The 20830-nt window shown below is 40.8% G+C and overlaps 1 protein-coding gene across 1 annotated transcript; it reads left to right on the top strand.

Moving 5' to 3' along the window:
- Positions 1 to 56: 56 nt before the first annotated feature.
- cacng2a (calcium channel, voltage-dependent, gamma subunit 2a) lies at positions 57 to 20830 on the top strand. The gene is made up of 3 exons (XM_020605409.1): positions 57 to 488; positions 17662 to 17802; positions 18979 to 20830. Exons 1-3 carry the CDS (start codon positions 419 to 421, stop codon positions 19512 to 19514), a joined length of 747 nt encoding a protein of 248 aa, XP_020461065.1. The 5' UTR covers positions 57 to 418; the 3' UTR covers positions 19515 to 20830.

Genomic DNA, 20830 nt, shown 5'->3' on the forward strand with positions numbered 1-20830 from the left:
GTTTAGAGCTGCATTTGGCCTATGGAATATTAGTAAATAAAAAAAAAGTCCATCACAAGATCCCAAAACCCAAAATGACATCTTGAAATGATTTATTTTGTCCAACCCACAGTCCAAAAGGCAAATATAACCGTAAAACTTTCGTAAGACTAAATAAACCAGAAAACGCTATCATTTAGGAAGCAAAAATGAGGGGGGTTTGCGATTTTGTTCAACAAACTGCTAAAATGATTAACTGATAATCAAAACAGCCGAAGCAATCAATCATCATCAAAATAATTTTCTGTCAACTGACTAATCAATTAATCTGCTAAGCGTTTCAGCTCTAATAAGATCAGCTGTTTTCCTGCTCGGTGTCTTCTTGTATGAACTCTACTGAATTTGCTTTCTATTTTCCCTGACAGGAAACTTCAGAGGGATGTGTAAACAGATAGACCACTTTCCTGAGGAGACAGATTATGAGGCAGACCCATCTGAGTACTTCTTACGTGAGTATTTTGTCTCTTGATTTTCACAGGAGATTGTGACGGTCTTTAGCTGCTCAGATGTTTGTCTTAGAAGTGACTTGTTTCCTTCCCATGTTCTCTGGAAATGCCTTTGAAATATTTGGTGCCAGTTACCGCCCTTGGCCCGTGTGTCACTGCTGCGTGTAGCATGAGGCCGGCCAGGCCCTGCCAAGCAGCTCGTCTGTTTTTACTGCTTGGCCATGTGTAACATAACGTGTAGTGTTACAGTCGGCTCTGTACCCTGTAAACACAGCACATTGATTTCTGCTCTCTTTTCTTTTGTGTAGGCAAGACATAGCTGCTTGTCGAACTCATCTGCCTACTGATCCTAAAACTCAGAGCTCATGATCTACTGCTAGTCTTGTTATTTCACTGCTCTCCTTTCATTGGCCACTTTAGGTGTTAGTGCTGTTTGATTCCTGATTGTATCATTCTGCAGTCACCCAGTTAAACAGCTGATAAAAATGTTGCTGATGATTTTGCCAGTATTGAATGGTAATCTTCAGTTGTTTATGTTGCTATGGTTACCATTCTGCTACAGTGTAACCAAGAGAGATAGCCGTTTCTATGGTCACTGTCACAGTGTCGCAACAGATGCGAGCTAAAAATGTTTCTATGGTTACAGCTCTGCTCCTCTGTAATCCAGAAATATACACCGACATTCAGGAAGGGCAGTGACTAATTGCAAATATTTGCTGTGACTTAAAATAACTTTGTCCAGTACTTGCACATTATGTGTGGACACTACATAAGTAGATGCACTTTTATTTAGTTTAGTTAAGTTTATTTAGCTTTCAGGCTGAACAGGCCTACTGGGCACTGACCCAGGGATTCAAGGTGTCAGTGGGCCCACGGGCTAGAGCGTCTGTTTGAAGTGAATGTTAACATTTCTTGTTGAAAAGTCAACTGGACAAACACAAAGAGATATAAACCACCACAAAGAAATGCAGAAAGCCATCTTGACTCTGTGGCTCTTGATCTGATGTAGGAGCATATGAAGACCCATTGTTTTATAATCTATCCATGTTTGCAGAGCAAGAGTAGCTTTTATTTTTGCTGTTCTGGTCTAATCAGAGGGATTTTCTTTTTTCTCTGGACATCATTGTTTTGTGTAAGGCAATCTGTTAAGGCAGCTTAGATAAAAAAAACTTCCTGGAACATCACTGAGTTGGAAAAAACATTGTTTAGTGGATCATATCCATATTGGAAAGTCTACATGGACACTGGTAACACAGTAATAGTTCCTCTGCTAGAGTTTGATTGTTTTGGTTATTTCTCAACACCTGTCAACTGTCTACTTGACAAATAAGTGTTGTGGCTTTGGAGGTGTTTAAAGGATAGTTCTCTGATGATTTCCAAGTCAATACTAACATTCACAGAGGGCAGTGACTAATTGTTTAAGCCAAGTGTCCATGAAAACAATGCAACAATTTCTCTTTCTGTGATCGTTCCTACTATTCACACTGGTCATTAAAAATGATCTACAGTTCTTCATCATGTAAAAGTTTATCTCTATAATATATGTAAGTTAACCCTAAGCCCCATAAAGCTCCATTTGTAAGAAGTCAATAAAGAACATGCTAATGAGTAATTCATTACAAGTAATTTGTCTAACCCTGATTTTAAAATGTGCTTTTTTTGGTTATATTTGATAATATGCCACATCAGTTGCTAACTTTAGCTCTAATACTGTCGAGTCACATAAACACACTAGCGTGCTGAGTCTCTGTTGACCCCTGATGTGGTGCACCCCGCCAGTCCTCCCTCTCCTCCTCTGCCCTGCTGCAGCCTGCAGTGGTTTGAAACAAGAAGTCAGAATAGTGTACGTCTCCTCGTCTCCATCAGTAACCGAGGCTTCTGAGACAGTGTGTGCCAGTGCTAGAGATTAAGCCCTGCCAATTAGGCTGTGTTTGACTGTTTGTGCCACAGAGAGCGGTAATGATAACAGCTCAGGTAATGAGCCTAACAATGCCGGATCCTCAGTGAAGGCAGATCAGTCTCATAATGAGGAATTGCAGGCTGGGGATGTCAGGGTCATGGGGTATAGGCCCTCAAATCACCAACACTTATCTACACAAGTGTGTGCATGAGTGTGTGTTAACCTCTTCCCACACTGTGCTTGGAGGAGAAGGCCGCAGTGCTCCCAGTGGCTTGCCAATTAGGACATTCATATCCATAAATATTTCAGCCTCCTTCTTATATAGGTCAGGCCTCTCTCGATCACTGTCTCTCTCATGCTCTCTCGCCTCTCTTCACCCATAATATTTCATGTCAGGAGTTGTACAGTACCTATTGTCATGACTCAGACCACCATTAAGCTATTTAAATGAGTGAGAACAATTTTACTGGGTTCATGAAGAGGTCATAGGGGATGCAGCATCTTGTATTAATCCCCAGTGTTGTGTTCTTAAATCTACCTATTCCTATTCTATGGACATATAGCTGGTATTTCTATGAAGAGGAGTTTCACAGCATCTCTGTGAGGCCAGAGAGGAAGAAGGGCTGCCTCTGCTCACACATGCAAGTGAGGGAGAGGGGGGAGAGTTATGTAACAAACATGTCAGTTCAGGTGAAGGCCCAGCGGAAGTGACATCACCGGGGAGCTCACCGGTCCAAAATCGAGGGGACACGCCTGTGATGTCATCAGACATAGCATTGAGGAGGAGGGAGATATTTGGTGATGTAGCTGCCAAGCAGAAAAGAGACTGATCTGACTGTGCACCCCCACTTCATCACACGCACACAATGCTCTGCTGTCCCTGTGCCAACATCTACACTCACACAGATACATACAAACGTAGCACATATCAGTAGCTTCTCTCAGTGTGTCTGTTTCATTAGTCCTCAGCTCTCCCAATAGCAAGGCAGTTTGCACATCCACACAGTGTTATATAAGCCAACTGAGCCACACTAAAGTGCCAGTGGGTTTTTAGATCATGCCATGTTGGAGCTCCCATCATCCACTGCTCTACTGTGCACAGAGCAGACAGAGAAGAAAGGGAGGAGAAAGAACTCCCAGCTATGGAAGCTGCTAAAGCTAAACTGAAAGACATCAATTCACTACAACATAGAGAGAGGAAGCTCATATGAGGGGAGGAGAGAAGCATGTGTCTGATTCACATGGATGGATGCCGGAGTAGGAAATTAACTTAGAAGGGGGCCTGAAATGGCTGTTTAGGCGCATCGTGCTTGTTCTTGGGTACTATATAATATACTGTAATAAAACAGTTCCAATTACTTGATTAGTCTAACGATTATTTCATTTATCAATTACCCTGCAAATTGTTTCCTATAAAAGAGTTTACAATTTCACAGTTTTCCACATTTCAAGGTGATGTTTTTAAATTTCTGGTTTTATCTGAACAGCAATCCAAAACCCAAATATATTCAATTTACAATTGTATAAAACATAAAAAAAGCTGTAAATCCTCAAATTTAAGAGGCTGAAATCAGAGAATTCTTTAGCATTTTTGTAAAAAAAAATTACTTAAACAGTTCAGTATTGAAATAGCTGGTGATTAATTTCCAGTCAGATGATTAATCATATAATATTATTCAAATAATTGTTCATGTTTTACAAGCAAGCATCCCAACCATGCACTGATTCCATCTTCACAAATGTGAGATTTGTCTGCTTAAATTGTTGTTAGGACAAAACGAGCAATGTCACCTTGTGCTCTACAACACTGTGATGAGCATTTTTTGCTATTAACCTGATGATTAACCCAGAAAATACCTGCCAGATTAACTGATGATGAAATTAACCACTCTGTGTAGAGCCTGCAGCAGGTCTGACAGAGGACAGTGGTGTCAATTTTTTTGTTCCAGCCCATTTTCTATCATTTCCCTGCTGATTTAATTATTTCATGTATTTATTTATTTATTTATTTATTTATTTATTTATTTATTTATTTATTTATTTATTTATTTATTTATTTATTTATTTATTTATTTATTTATTTATTTATTTATTTGTTTTATCAAAGATGTTTTGCATTGTCCTCAGCTGCCGGCCACATTGTGCCAACATTTTCTAATCCTTCAGGCTACGTATTTGCTTTTTCAAAATCCAGCAGTCCACTGGAATCTCCCTGTCCGGCTGCGTGTTTTAGTTCCATACTATAGGCAAATACTATACACCATATTCTAATGTTAATACTGTTTTTACAATGAAAATTCAGGAAACTGGTGTGCTATTTTAAAGATGAATGATTCAAAGTGTGTGTCAGTCAGTTTACAGCTTCTTAATGTCACGTTAACAATTAACGATTTACAGTATTTGTATGCACTTTTTAAAACACAAGTATTTCACAGTTTGGGACCATAGCAACTGAAAGACGATTCTCCAAATTGAGCATGGACATGTGGGAGTAGATATTAATTTACTATGGGATGATCTGACTGATCTGTTTGGATAAGGATAATCACCTTTACTTGGCGAAGGATGTTACACACAAGAAATTTGTGGCTCTAACTATCAGGGTCAACTAGGGGGTTCAGTGTCTTGCTTAAGGACACTTCGACACATGGACTCCAGGAAAAGAGATTTGAACCTCCGACTCTCTGGTTGGGAGACGGCTGCTCTACCCACTGAACCACAGTCACCTCATGGATACGTTTGGAACATATCCATCCATCCGTTCATTATTTATACTGCTTATTCCCGAATAGGGTCATGTGGGGGCTGGAGCTTATAACGGCTGACATTGGGCGATAGGCGGGGTACACCCTGGGCAGGTCGCCAGTGTATCATAGGTTTGGAACATATCATTTGAGCAAATTGCTGAGGTAAACAGAGGCAACGCCATGGGGGCACTTAAAGATTAAAAGAAGCACCCGAAACTTTATTGTAAAGAACACAGGTACCCTGTGCAGGGATTTTAGAACTGAAGTGATATGGCCTTTCCTCCTAGTCCAGTTTAAGATTTTTCCTGCAGTATCCTGTACCCACTGTAGGTGTGCAAGTAAATTTACAAGCAGACTGGACTAGACACTACTACTACAATAATCCAGTCTGTATTACTTAATTTAAAGTAAATCAGTATTTTTTCTCTAAACAGTAGACCTCATGACTATGAGGGGTCACTTATTAGTGTGACGAACCTACAAAGGAATATTTCCATACTCTGCACTTCCCAAATTTAGCTCTTTGAACAGCTGTCTGGCCTGCACCTTCACTGTTTTGTGCCATTCTCACTGCTCTCATTGTTTCTATACACAGCAGGCAGCTGCTTTCAGAGAAAAAGCTCTGAAGACCCATTGTACACTGCATGTTCATCATCAAACAACAGATAGACACAGTTAGCAGCTAACTACTTGAACATAGTGGAGCCTTTAGCAGCTTAAGAACCAAATGGCTCCCTCAGGGGCTGGTAGAGACAAAAAAACAGAGCTAAAACAGAGTAGGTATTAGACTTAAATCAGGTGGACACAAACATGGCTCTAAATGAATGCTAATGTTGCTCCATAACTCCTGGATGTGTAAATAAGCAACTATTTGCTAGCAAGATTGCTATATCAGCTTAAGAGGCTGTGATTGTCTATGTCAGTGTTGTGCTTCTATCCAGTGCCAGCAAGGCAAAAAAAATGAATTACAGGTTTAAAATTAAAATACATATTTAATTGTAATATACATATTTACAATGACTGATTGATTTATTTATTTTTATTTTGAATTTTGTGTGATTTGTTTCCAGAGCTGTTGCACCACTGTCCAACATTTTCTCACTTCCTGAGCTGGTCTGTCACACAAAGCAACGTCTTATTGAAAGATTAACCTAAGTTCCCATTCAAGTACATTTAATACATAACTGTCCTTTGTGAATGTACTGCATGCTCAGACACAGTTAGATTAAGTTTAGTATGGAATTAGGCCACAGCATTGGCCTCCCATGTTTCATCTACAGTGGCCCACATGCAAGTAGTGTCATTCTGTGAACATGCCAAAGACAAATAATGCAGAAATGAAACACTTCTAATTATCAGGCTATTTTTACCCCCACAGTTAACTTTCTTCAGAACTTTCCGGCATGTTTTTGCCCTGAACCAGCATTAATCCCTGCCTCTGGTGTTTGCATGCAGTGATCTGAGAGAACTTGCTGACATTGATGACAGAAGGGCAGGCCTGTCACAGCCTGTGTCACCCTGGGGCCTCACTGTGGACACTGGCCTGAACTGGCTGTGGTGCTGCCCGATACAATCAATGGGTTTGGGAACAGGGCACACGAGGGCTTATAGGGCAGAGCAGAGGGTAGCAACAACTCTGGCTTATCAACCAGTACAGGTCTCTAGTACCAGTTTGCATATGAGGGAAACAGAGAGAGTGTGTGTGTGGATACGGGAGAAGTGAAGTTGTCAGAAGGGTAGCTCAGTGGTGAAGTTAGCATCCAGCTTACACACAGTCTTTGCTTTAGTAGATGCTCCCTTCGGTCACAGTGACATTGAGGGTCCTGTACGTCTAAGAGTATCCAAGGTAACAAATAAGAAATCCATCAACTGATACATTAAACACACAACACATGAATACAGGTCCATAAATTAACAGCATATCTTTTTCTTTGTCCTGCTTGACCGAGTGAGCAGTAGCATTCCAACTTTACCTTATTAACAAGGAATATAGAGGCAGCACAGCTTGTAAAACAGAGAGACAAGAGAGTGTGTCCACATATTAAAGCGACATTAGAATACACAGGATGAGCCACAGTGTTCAGCTGTCATCAAAGGAGGGCTGCATCCTCTCAGATCAGTTTTACATATACACATTTATACATCAGCTGTAACAGCTTGAAAATTCCCACTGCTGAAAGAGAAAATAGAAAATTACATGTCGTCCTTTTTATTTCCAAATGCAGAGCGGTGAAGAGTCAGGTCTGACAGTTTGCTTTTTTGTGTGATATGCATCAAATTGAGAACTTTTTAGTGTTGCAAGTCAGGGGGAAAGCTGATCCACATTCAAAATGACTTCCAGCTGCTACAGCATACAGAAGAAACAACTGCTGTACTCAATGAACAGCTCAAGAAATGAATTCTATATTAGGTACGTAGGGGAAATATGAAGTGTGAGCATATTCCTATAAGTCACAGACTGTAAAATAATGAGATTGGATTCAATGGGACAAATATGACTTTAACTTTTTGCCATATTATTTTTATAACATAGACATTACCTTACAAAATATCATGAGCTGGAAGTTATCATCATGTTTGATGTATTCATTTAAGAAGACACATCGATTTCATGTGAAAAAAACTGTTTATGGTCTCAAAGTTGAGCAAGGTCATCCTGTTTACCAATTAGTCACATTTGTGTAACCCTTATAGCAGTGTAACTTTAAACCTGTGTTATTGTAGCACTTCCTTCCATGCGTGATGTTGGCCATGCTAAGCCCTGGCAGTGAGTGTTTTGACAGGTGTGACACTGTCACAAAGATGTTCAGGTCAGTTCAGATCTGTGGGGACATCAGCAGCTAATTACAGTAATGTGCTCTGCGTAGGGAGCTTTGATTGTCTGAGCGGGATGGTCGTGTGAAGTGTGTGTGCCTGTGTGATGTTATGTTAATATGACTGAGTGGGGTTAAGTGGAAGAACTACTGGGCTTTGATAGCAGCAGCCTGTGTCAATGTGTACTCACACTGTGAGGGTTCACCTTCCTTGTGGGGTCTAGATACTGTCTTCATCATGTAAATTATTGAACTTTAGAGTTGCTTCTTGCTTTAAGGTTACTCTTATTTTAATGATTGTTGATTTTTTTTTATTTTTTTTTTTTATCATTTAGTCCAAGGTGACAACTTCACATTGCTCGCTTTGCTCACCCCAAAACCCAGGATACTCAATTTACTGTCATAGATAGTAAAGCAAAAAAGTTGAAAAGTTAGCGAGGACGGGGGCAAGAAGAGGAGGAGAAGGTGTGGAGGGGATTAATAAGTGATTTGTAGTACTGAATCAATGTGCAGTGAGGCACCTGATTAGCATGACCCTGTCCTGCACATCAGCACATTCAGAGGTGGGGGAGGCTGATTAGGAGCCCATGCTAATTTCCTCTCAGTCCTGTCAATGAAAGAGAGAGAAACAGAAAAGGGGAAAGACAAAGAGAAAGACGGAAAGAAAGCGGGATAGGACAGAAGGTGTAGTAGGTCTTTGTAAAGCAGGATCTCTTCCAGGATGACAGTGCCCCTATCCACAGGGCACGAGGGGGTCACTGAATGGCCTTCACAGTCACCAGGTCTCAACACAGTTGAACACCTATGGGAGATTTTGGACCAACACGCTAGACAGTGTCTCCACCACCAACATCAAAACACCAAATGAGAGAATATCGTTTGGAAGAATGCTGTTCATCACTCCAGTAGAGTTCAGAGATTTGGGGAGTCAATGCCAGGGTGCACTGAAGCTGTTCTGGAGGCGCGTGGTGGCCCAACGTTTGTCACTCGTCTGTATGTTCATAAGTACAGTACCTGTGTTTTACCAGATGGGTTCAAATTACTACTACTTTTTTGTATTCTAACAGCAGTGGTGGAAAGTAGCTCACTTACTATTGTGTTGTTTATGCTACTTTATATTTCTTGTCCACACAATGTTGGGTTCAATAAAGATGAACTGAAGTTCCTATTTGGTAAAAAAAAAAAAAAAAAAAAGTTATTTGGTTTTTAAAATTGCTATTTACCAATTAAGAGGGAATTTTTGTAGAGAAATCTAATGAAAATGATCACGTACAAAAATAAGTTAATCACAAACATAACTGTAAAAATTCTGATTTTAATTCTGCCTTGATTTGACTCTACACTTCAAAATAAGTATGAAGTGCAGAGACTTTGTTGTAGCTTAGAGACTGCTAGACTGAGGCCTTTATGTGTTTACTCTTGGAAATTAAAGCAACTGCCAGTGAGTTCTGTTTGCAGTGCTCAATAATGAAACATTACATTTTCTGGCTTGATGCAACACTGTCCACATGCGCCTCTCAATATGCAGAATATTTATCATCTGGACAAAGGTTGCTTGACCGAAGCCTCTGTGGCACTGAGGATGACTGGTTGTTGTAGAACCCTAGCAGCCATGGGCCTGTTTGGGTGTTGAGTCTCATTAAGTTGTTTGTCAGGCAGCCTTGAAGAGCCAGGGCTCAGACTCCAGCCTGAGCCGCAGCCAAGCCAGTCAATACAGTACACACGGTATCTTCTCTCACCCTGTGTCTCTGTGAGCAGGCTGGCATGCATGGTGGCAGGACGCCAGGGTTGGGTGGGGCTAATCAGCCTCCATCACACATTACTACAGCTTCTAGTGCAGGCTCCAACTGGCTAGGCAAAGCAAGGTGACGCCTATGGGTACATGCCCTTGTGCTGTAAAGACCTACAGCTAGTGTTACTCAAACAATTCCTCAATTTTTGTGAATTGTGTTTTTTATTTTTTAGGCTTTCATCAACTGAGAAGGTCAATAAGGTTCTCATATGATGTATGTCTAAGCCACTCATCTTTGCTTAGTATAAAACCCAGAAAGAGGAGGAAATAGTTAGCCTGCTCTGGCCAAGACTAACGAAATCCACCTACCAGCATCTCTAAAGCTCACTAATTTATATGTTCTATACAGTTTGTTTAATGTCTTCAAAAACCACAATATATGAATGACAAACTGTTTTTTTTTTCAGGGGGCTTGCCAGATTTTTCTTCCAGTTTCTTTGTACTAAGCTAAATGGCTGCTGGCTGTACCTTCATATTTACTGTACAGACATGAGAGTATCAACTGTCTCATCTAACTCTTACCAAGAAGGCAAATAAGCATAATTCCATTTTTTAATATATAATTATTAATTCATTACTGTTTTGTATTGTGAGATTCCTTATTAGTTTACTTTTCCATTTTCTCATCCTCTGGGCTAATACTTTCCAAAATCTAGGAAACTCAGTCATCTCTTTTCTGCCAACATGTGAATATGAAGGATCAGAAAAAAACAAATATTCAATGTTCCTGCTCAATAAAGCCAAAGTAGATGAGAGTTCCTCCATCTGGACAAAGTTAACTTGTGTGCCAGTTCTCATTTTGTGATAGCTATGGGAAACAGAAAGGTGTGGATCATCACAAGGCAAACAGCCTCCAACCAGTATAAACAGAAATCAGTTGAGAACAGCAGTATTTTTTGCTTTTCAGATCCTTTGAAGAGTCTGTCTCATTAATATAAAACTTAAATTGTTTTGGTTCAACTTCCAATGGTTCATACTATAACATTGGGGGCGGAGAGATACTTGGCAGGGTCCCCCAGAATGCTCGAGTGAGAAGTACCTGGCGGGATCCCCCAGAATGCCCCTCTGGGTGAGCTGTATATAGTTCAGGGACTGTTCAGTATGTCACAGTGTTCTGTGGTTGTTGTGTGTTCCCCTGCTGTCAATAAAAGAGAAAAAGACAGGCTCTGGTCTCCCAACCCCTCTTCCCAGTGATGTTACAATACTATAAATTTGCTGAAGCAGGATTTTGGTTAAGATAAAAATTGTAGAGAAGATCTTTTATGTAAGGGAAAGGCGGTTTAACCTGAGTCAGGTCTAACTGACCCTTAGCTAATCCCTGCAGTTCTAGCATGGTACAAATGTAGTCAACTGTGATAAATTTATTATTCAAAATTCTCAGTAACCTTTTATACATTTCACACTGCCTAGCCAATGAATGTGAATGTGTGACTTTTGCTAAGACATTACAGCAGCGGTAGCTGTTATAAGTTAATGCAAATAACAAAAATTAGCATTTTGTCTGAAAACATGATCCCTGGTTGACTTTGTAATGTTTGCACTAGTTTTGAACCAAGAAACCTGAAAAGGGTCTTAACTGTTGAATGGCTCGGATTCTTCCAATAGAATAAGATATTTGGACAAACAGCAGTGGATAGTGTTTGTATTTGTAAACTATTTGTTCCACTTTTACAAAAGAAAATAACTTCAGGATGAGGAATAACATTTGGCAAACTAAATACAATCTCTGGATATGTCAGACTTGAACAGGAATTTTTCTAAGTAACCCATAACCCTACGTACAAAAAAAATTAGCTGACAAGCCACCTTTGGAAGCAAAGCTAGTTAAGGAGCATGTTAACATTTTTGGAAAGAATAAAACATCATGTTATTCTTATTAAACTAGTATGTGGAGATATCTGAAGCTTAACAGGCATGTCATGCCCAGTGGTGGTTGAGCTATTGGACCCTAGAGTGAGGGTTACAGTGAACAGTCAGGTATTATGAAAGTAATTTATATGCATTTCAAATTTATTACCAGAAAGCATGATATCCCACAGTGTAGTGTGTTACTAGTCATCCCTGCCAAAGAGAGGACAAAGCAGTGTGAGGAGAAGCACTGTGGGTCTTAAGCACCAGAAATGGTCCATAACTGGGTGTCACATGGATGTGGGTGTCATAGAGGAAGAAACTGAAGATGCACTGGTCTCTGTGAATATGATGTCAACCAGCACTAATCACAGGGCCCCTGAGAGCATCCATTCATGTGGGCTGAGGTGAGAGCTTCAGAAACACAAGAACCTCTGCGAAGGTCACTGTGGCTGTTAGCTATCAGCTAGGAGGTCAAAGCTTTTATTTGGACGGGGCTGTTGCTTTCCAGCAGCCAGAGATTAACAGCATTTTATCACACGGGAGACACAGGAGAGTTACCACATGATCTCTCCCAGGACCGTAGCCATTGCAGCATCCTTCTGTCAGAATAATGTCACCCTGACTGAGATAATTGCCGTTCACCGGACCTCACTGATACACTGTGAAGTTGTAACAGATGTACAGTTAATGAGTATCATGGTTATTTAGAGACTGTGATGATGTGATGGCAATGGCAACTGCAAATAATTACACCAAGCAAGACTAAAGTTGGAGCAGAAATAAAGTTTTTGCTTTCGTGAGTAGCTCTACCTCGACCAACAGTAAAATATTACTTATGCAGTGATACATTAGTAGCAAATAACAATCTAATAATGTCATATGGCCACAGTATCTTTTGTTTTGATACTTGGGTATATTTTGCTGCTAAAACTTTTTACTTAAGTGGGATTTTGAATGTAGGACTTATACTTGTAAGGCCGTATTTGCATTGTTTTATTTACTTAGGAGAAGGATACTTCTTCTGCCCCTGGGCAAAAGCTGTAATTTACCATAATGTAACACTGTTTTTTTATTCTAACAGGGAGCAAAGATTAAACTAAAATAATTAAAATTGTGTCATTTGTGATTGCTACTAGAATCAGAATCAGAATTGTTACATACTAAGAATAGCACAAAGGTGTTTTGACTTAGAGTATAACATGCTTAAGAAACATAAAATGGTATATTTTTAGTAATTTTGTTAATGTCATCCTGGATAATTGCCATTTGTCAAATGTCAGAGTTGCTTTTCTTCCATTAGGTAGCCAACATTTTTAGCCAAGAGCTAATGTTTAATAGAAGGTCAACACCAGCACCATATCAACAAGTCAATATACTTGTTTCACCCTGTGCAGGACTATTAAACATGGTGTATCATGGACCTGTCCTACAGCAGAGACTAGACCCTGTTTATCTGTCAGCAGTCTCTGTGCCTGCCTCCCCCTGGGGGTGATGATGGACTTAAACACCCCTCCAGGCAGGATCCAAAACTCTGACAAGAAATGATGTGAATCCTCCAAAAGGTTGTAGGGAACGACTGATGGCCTCTCAGATAGAAGCAGACTCCCTGCCTTAAGGCATAGTTATTGCCCCATCTTTGCCCAACCATCCCCATGTTTGGCCGTCTCTGCAGGCAGCAAGCTGCTCTGAGACACAGCTATCTGAGTTTTGTACCGGACTGGATGTGAGCCCTGACACACTCAGTAGTAGAGTGCACCCTGGCATGAAAGTCTTCAGCCTTTTCATCTGAGGTAGAGCATGGTCAGCCAGACCCAGGGAAGGTACAGTGCATGCTGGGAGATCACTGTGAAGCTCACTGCACTTTCCAGTGTGCTGCTAAACCTGGATGTTAATACAGAGAATGCACAGGCCTTAGCCTATATCTTTGGATGTAATGGTGGAAGAATAGTTCAAATAGCATAGAATGTGAAGGCACATGCTGTTGACATTATTGTGCAGATACTGTATGTTGCCCTTTTTTTTAACGTGACCAGGTTTTCATAAAAATATTCAGTGCATCCACAAACATTTAGGAAAAGTGTCTATATAAGAATTTAGACAATAATGGGTCAGGCTTTTAGTATTAACCATTCAAGGCAGCTTGATCTAGTTTATCTTAAAAAAAAATACAAGAATTTTCTTAAGGCATGAAGGAACCCTTAATCTTTCACGTTCATGGTTACACGGTTTTCACAAGACAAAAAGGGTATAAAAACTCTTATCTGAGAATTATCCAGCAAATGTTAGTCTGGACCAGAATAGACTAAATTAAACATGTTCACACTGATATTGTTTGGCTGTGTGATGACCACAATGTCAGGTTCTGTTAATAAAATAATGCCCATGAATGCCAGCTAGTGAAATAAAAAGGCATAATTATTTCATTGTTATCAGGTTTAAAGCCATACAGCTGAACTTAGACATTTGCAGCAAATTTGCTAGATGGAGGCATGTGTTAAAAGGCTAAACATTTATTTAAATCTTTGCTCTCTAACACTGGTGTGCAACTGAGTCTCTCTGAAGTTTCTTGAACTTTTTTGCCACCTTGAGATCCTGCACTATTAAACAAACCCACTGTCAACAATCAGTGAATTTGGCCAGCCCTCTATCCTTCTTTTGTCTCTGCAAATGAAGCTGATGGATGAAAAAGCACCCCAGTGCTGTCTCCTAGGTAATGTGGTGTGAACAGCCCTGTCGATATCTTCAGGGTTAACAGGATGGAAAGACGAAGGCAGAGATGTGTGTGTGTGTGGGGGGGATGTTTAGGAAAAGCTGTGTATTTAGAGCGGGACACAGGAGCAGGGTCAACTCTCAGGACAACTTAATATTTAATCAACCCTCTTCACCAGTAACCCTAAACCCCACAATCCCCTCTGGTCGAGCAAGGAGACAAGTGGGAGGGGGGGAGAAAAGGGAGAAAGGTGGGAGGAGGGCAAGACTACACTTTAATTTTCAAATTATCTTGTGCTTTGAGTGTGAATTAAGTGAGCGAGTGATGGAAAAGAGAAAGAAAAGGTGAGACAAATGAAAATAAAATGGACGACATTAAAGTGTTCTCCATCATACAGTCTGGAGCTCAATGGCCGGGCTGTTTCAGGCAAGGTTGAAGAAAGCTATACGCACTTCATGATGGTGAATGATGGCATGATGAATACAGCTGGGAGCAGAGACATTATAATGTTGGGTCAAAAATCCATTCATAAAGGTGCTTGCTAGTGATGCTCAGTGATCTGGAGCTGCGGCTTAACAGCTTCATCGTATTATTATGAAACAGACAGCTTCAGCCATCAGTCTTCATTGGTTCTTTAAAGGGGTTATACACAAAAAACCCACAAAATAATTAGAATACTTTTACTGTTGTCTTTAAACCACATTAATAAATAAATCAATAAATAGGTGCAATTAAAAGTGGCTTATTAAAAACAACATAAAACTGTCAATAAATTCATCGTTGTAACAATTCACTAATTCTGATATAAATAATTGAACTTCCAAATAAATTTGAAAATGCAATTATAAAAGGGAAATAAACAGCATTTATGTGACACTCTGGACTATTATCCGGAGGTAGGCAGATGTTATGGCATAAGCAGTCTACATTTATGAGAAACAGAGATTTTACTGTGAAAAACAAAAGTTGCAAACATGCGGGAAGGTTCTGCTGAAGACCTTTTTGCCCTGTTGTATTAGCACTAGGCTCAATGTCACACACATCATTGTTAAATAAAAGAGGAAAAGGAAGATGGAAATTCAAGGGAGTGGCTCATAGCAAATGAATTTCAAATTTCTATGACAAAAATGATGATGAGGTTTTTCTGAAAATGGAGTCATGAGAATCATATGAGTTTATCTGTTTAGGCCTATTAAACTGCTTCCTTAATGTTGATCAAACCTGCCCTTCACATATACTGTAAATAATAAATAATATATTGTTACAAAGTTGACATTCTGGCCTGAAGATGGTACTAGAAAGGGTGTCTAAAATAGAATGGGTTAGTCCTCTGGGAATCATAAATGCACTCAAAAACGTCTCTGCTAATCTGACCATCACATTTCAAAATTTTCCTGTGTGCAAAAGTTGCACAAGCAGAAAGGTCAGGAGGGTCAACAAGATTATTACTACTGGGGACCATGAACCACATGAAATTTCAGGGCTCTCTGGCCATGTCCCCCCTAGACAAATTAACAGCCCATGATCCAAATGGGTGCAGTTTCACACCCATGAACTTTCATACTAAAGATATATAGTATATGAAACCCTTGAACATACTGTGCCTCCCTCTGTGCTCTCTGCCAGTGCAGTGAAGATCTCTATAGCTCTCATCAGTGTCGATGTTTTTTATTCCTGCAGTTTGTTTCATTAGAAGCAGGGTTGGCACTCTGGAAACCTGACACTTTTTAGCACCTTATATGATTTATTAATCCATTATTATGGATTAACAACAATAACCCTCAGTGAAATACCTGTAAATATACCTCATACAGATTATACAGATTCGTACAGGTCTCTAGTTTTAAGTACTCTATTTTTATTCCTATTTATCTCATTTCAATGAGCTTTCCTTTGTCTGTCTGCATTGTTTACTGACTGTTTATACCGCTTATTTTGCATTGTTTGCACTGTTTGTTGCTTGTTAATACTGCTTATTTTGTTATATTACACAGACTTATGCTGGTTTACTTGCCCCTTGCATGGGAATATGTACAGTACATGCACAATGAGAGCCGATGTACCAGAGTCAAATTCTTCGTGTGTCCGACACACCTGGCCAATAAAGCTGATTCTGATTCTGACTCTGAATAACAGCACTTGAAGTATGAAGCTGCATCAGCACACGGTACCTCATCATTCCCTGGTCTCTTCTCAGTTACTGTTCAGGGCCAAGAGGATGGTGAGCAACATGTGTCTATGACCAGGCACTTTCATCCACTGCAGCTGTTGACTTCAGCTTACCTGTGGGCTCAGTGGGAAAGCCCCCTGAGCCAGCCAGCCACTATGGTGGCTTAGGGTGCTATGGCATAAGGAATAAGTGGATCCCTGATAGAATAAAAGAGGGTGGGGGGATGATCACGATGAATGGCAGGTGGTAGGCAGGCATACGGGCCACCAGAAATGCTGGCGGGTCCCATGAAGACACCGGCAGCCGAGTTCAGCACAGAGCCACCCAAACTGGTGTCAGCACTTTGGTGAGAAGCTGTGAAAAAGTGCAGAGGTGGCAGCAACATAGGGAGATGAGGTGAGGTGGTGAAAATTTAACCACTCTGATGAAAATTTTAATGTGAATGTAAAACAGGAGCGAGGGAGAGTGATTGGGTCAGGGGAGTATAAAGTCAGAGAGGCAAAAAAATGGCAGGAGGTGAAAATGGCAGGTTTGGGAGACGTCCTCATTGTCTCCCCTGCATGACTGAAATAACCGTCTGCTTCTCAAACTCCAATATGACTTTCATTTTTCCTGACACCTCAGGGTACAGCACAGCTCTTTTTTTAACCCTGGCTTGACCTCAAAAGTAACATCATATCCCTTTTCCAGTCCTGCTTCTTGATAATTAGCTGCAAGAACGCTGTTTGATTTCAAGGTCTCAGGCTACAGCACATCCCTCTGCACTGCGGCCTGGTTGATATACAGTACATGTCAGAACCCTGTAGCACTTCTGTTGACTGCCATTCACATGGTGCTACATAAAGCAGCCGGTTAACTCTGTGGTCTGCAGACAAGAGTCCTGAGAGAGAGGAGGAGAGAGAGTCAAGCAGTGTGATTACATAAGGTTTGATAACAGGCTCACTGTGGGGCTACACACTCACTAGACAGTGTTGATGGAGTCTTTCACAGGCCTGATGGGGTGTTGATTAGGATGTGCTTACACACAAGGAGCAGATGCTGAAATGGATTCTGATGTGCTTTTCTCTCTGTTTCTTCTTCTCTCTGCTTTACATTCATCACTCCTTTCATCTCCCCTTTTGCTCCTCTCTGTGTGAACATCAAATCACATCCCATTCTTTCCACGATTTTCTCCTCACTCCACTGATTTCCAGGTGCGGTGCGAGCCTCCAGCATCTTTCCCATCCTCAGTGTCATCCTGCTCTTCATGGGAGGCCTGTGTATAGCTGCCAGTGAATTCTACAAGTCACGCCACAACATCATCCTTAGCGCAGGGATCTTCTTTGTGGCTGCAGGTGAGTCTAACTCAGCAGGTATCAGGTCAGTGTGCAAGAACCTAGCTTTTTTTTTTTAACAAATGCATATCTTTAAGTTTACGGTCTCTGATAGACTAGTGGCTAAGATTCAGCACTCTCGCCACTGCAGCCCGGGTTTGAGTCAGGGTTGCATCAGAAAGGGCATCCGGCATAAAACACGTGCCAAATGTCAACATGCCAAACGTCAGTGTGACAATTCGCTGTGGTGACCCCTAATGGGAAAAGCCGACAGTGAAATTCATTCATATCTTTAAGTTTACCCGAACCATAGCCACTGAACTCCCTGGCTACCTCCTGCAGCTGTTTCACAATAAAAGCCTTTTAGTGATTAAGATAAACACTTCTTTTAGTCATGTACAGTACATTTATACCTCTTAAGTAGTAGCCTACCATCTGCATGTATCTAGTTCAAAATAAAAACCCAAACATAATTTAACAACACTGGCTGCTGCTCTAAAGGTACAGTATTTCCAGTGTCCTGAAAGTAGAGTAATAAGCTAAAGAAAGCAAATTAGCATATTTACCTAACTATCTTTATGTTGTTCTCTAAATAACATCATGCCACATTATAAATTCAGAAGGCTGTGCATGCACTGAAATATTGGTCATCTCTTGTGGCTACAAGTCACTTCTTCTTTTGTCTTGCTTTCTTTTCTCTTGATTCTGTTGCTAGGCTAAAAGCCACCCACTGGGACTTATCTCTAAAAATATGGTGTCCCTGACACACTTTCCCTATGATCCATCTTCCCAGATACACCATGTCAAACATGTATCCATGTGACCAAACTAACAAGTCAAAGTATGTGGATGGGCTGTAACAGGACACGGCTCCGACGTGGATTATTTTATAGGCTTCTCTGTCCTAAATGATCTGCATCCAGACCTGAAACTGTCCTGTTTCTTTCTGTAAGGGCAAAGATTAGATGTCCAGACAAGATCAGTACACTCTGGCTACAGTACCAGAATCAACACTTGAAATTTATTTTGGTATGATACTACATATCGATCCATGAGCTCATCCTGAATGATACTTTGTGTCTTGTTTTCTCCTTCTCTTTATCATTTTTCCTCCATCTCCTTCCTCCATGAACTCATTTACCTGCAACTCTCCTCTCCTACTGTATGGTGCCCAACCCACATCTCCCAAACTTTTAGGCCTGAGCAACATCATCGGAATCATCGTGTACATATCAGCCAATGCGGGGGATCCTTCAAAAAGCGACTCAAAGAAGAACAGCTATTCTTACGGCTGGTCTTTCTACTTTGGTGCCCTCTCCTTCATCATGGCTGAGATGGTGGGCGTCTTGGCCGTGCACATGTTCATTGACCGCCATCGACAGCTCAGAATAGGGGCGAGAGCAGCCGACTACCTCCAAGGCTCGGCCATAACGCGGATCCCCAGCTACCGCTACCGCTACAGACGCCGCTCACGCTCCTCCTCCCGCTCCACAGATCCATCCCAGTCCCGTGACGCTTCACCTGTGGGCCTCAAGGGCTTTAGCGCGCTGCCATCCACAGAGATCTCCATGTATACGCTGCCCCGGGATACCCTCAAGTCCTCTGGCACACCCACGGCCACCTACAACTCTGAAAGGGACCACAACTTCCTGCAAGTCCACAACTGCATCCAGAAAGACCTGAAAGACTCGAGCCACACCAACACAGCGAACCGTCGCACCACGCCGGTATGAGGGAGTCGACACAGGTCAGGCCAGCCCGGCGGAGAGCAAAGACCAGGAGACACGGGAACCCCTGTGGGTGCAGTATGGTCCAGGAGACTATGGATTTCTATGTTTATAGACATTTGATCTTTTTGTTGAGCTGCATGACCTTTCCATTACCATTGTTGAGAGAGTTTCAACAGGTCTGCTGTGTTCCTGGGTTGAATGGCAGAAGAGGTTGTCTGAGAGAGTGAGTTCTGTCATTTCTGCGCAGGGGTGTGTTCATGAGATCTGCGCCACTGAAAGGGAGGGTGGAAGGGTGGGGGGTTGGCATTTATGAGATAAAGAACTGATTTCATAGCCCTCTGATTTGACAGTTTTGCCCCATAGTTTGGTTGGAGCAGCAGGTCAAGCTCCCCCTCAGCCAACCCACTGATCACATGCACACCTCTGTTTATTTATTGACTCCTTTCTTCAAATTTTTGCATTAAAACTGTGAATTGTTACAGCTTGGGATTCACTAAGAATTAGCCCAACCTGTAATCTCTAACAAAGGTACTATATATATATATATGTATTACTTTTATAAATAAATTATTACGTTAATAACCACGAGTTAGAGACTTTACCGAAGCAAAAAAGAAAACAACTAAACCAAGTGCTGTTGGAAATATGAGAAAAGACTCTTTTACTCTCTATTCATTTGAAGGTTGAGAACAAGAGGTCTCTTACTGTAGGCAGCAACAGTGACTGATGCCACCAGAGCAGATGCAGACAGACAACAGTAGAATATCTATTCTTTTAATAGAACCTTCTCAACTTTTTCTCAGTCCCTGTTCGCTTTCTTTTTTCGGGCGGGTCGTAACGGGAGAGTTGAACCCCTTAACCGAAACAGCCGACAAAAGGGGCCGACACTTAACAAAGCAAAGACTCCAAACACGACTTCTACAAAATAAAAAGGAAGGAGCAGAGGGGGAAGGAAAAGAAGAGGACAACAAACGCAAAAATAAAAACAAGTTAAACGTGACATAGTACAAGAGAAGCTAAGTGACTCACAATTTCAGAAATTAAATGCATGCTATACAATTACAGCAAATCTGCTCTTGAGAAACTTAAGTTTTAAAGGTTAATAATTATAATGGGAAAAAAACAAAGGTGTTAAAGTAATAAAGTTTTCTTGTGTGTTTTTCTTATGTTTTCTTTTTTTTTTTACTTCTTTAGTTTATTTTACGTCTTGCTTTTGCGACAAATGAAACAATGTACAGTGAACAAAACTGCTTTTTTAAATGGTTTGGTTGATTTCTTTTTAAATATATTACAGTATGTATATATGTATTTTATTTTCA

The sequence above is a fragment of the Monopterus albus genome, unplaced genomic scaffold, assembly GCF_001952655.1.
Source record: "Monopterus albus unplaced genomic scaffold, M_albus_1.0 scaffold70.1, whole genome shotgun sequence".
In the NCBI taxonomy this organism is placed as follows: Eukaryota; Metazoa; Chordata; class Actinopteri; order Synbranchiformes; family Synbranchidae; genus Monopterus; species Monopterus albus.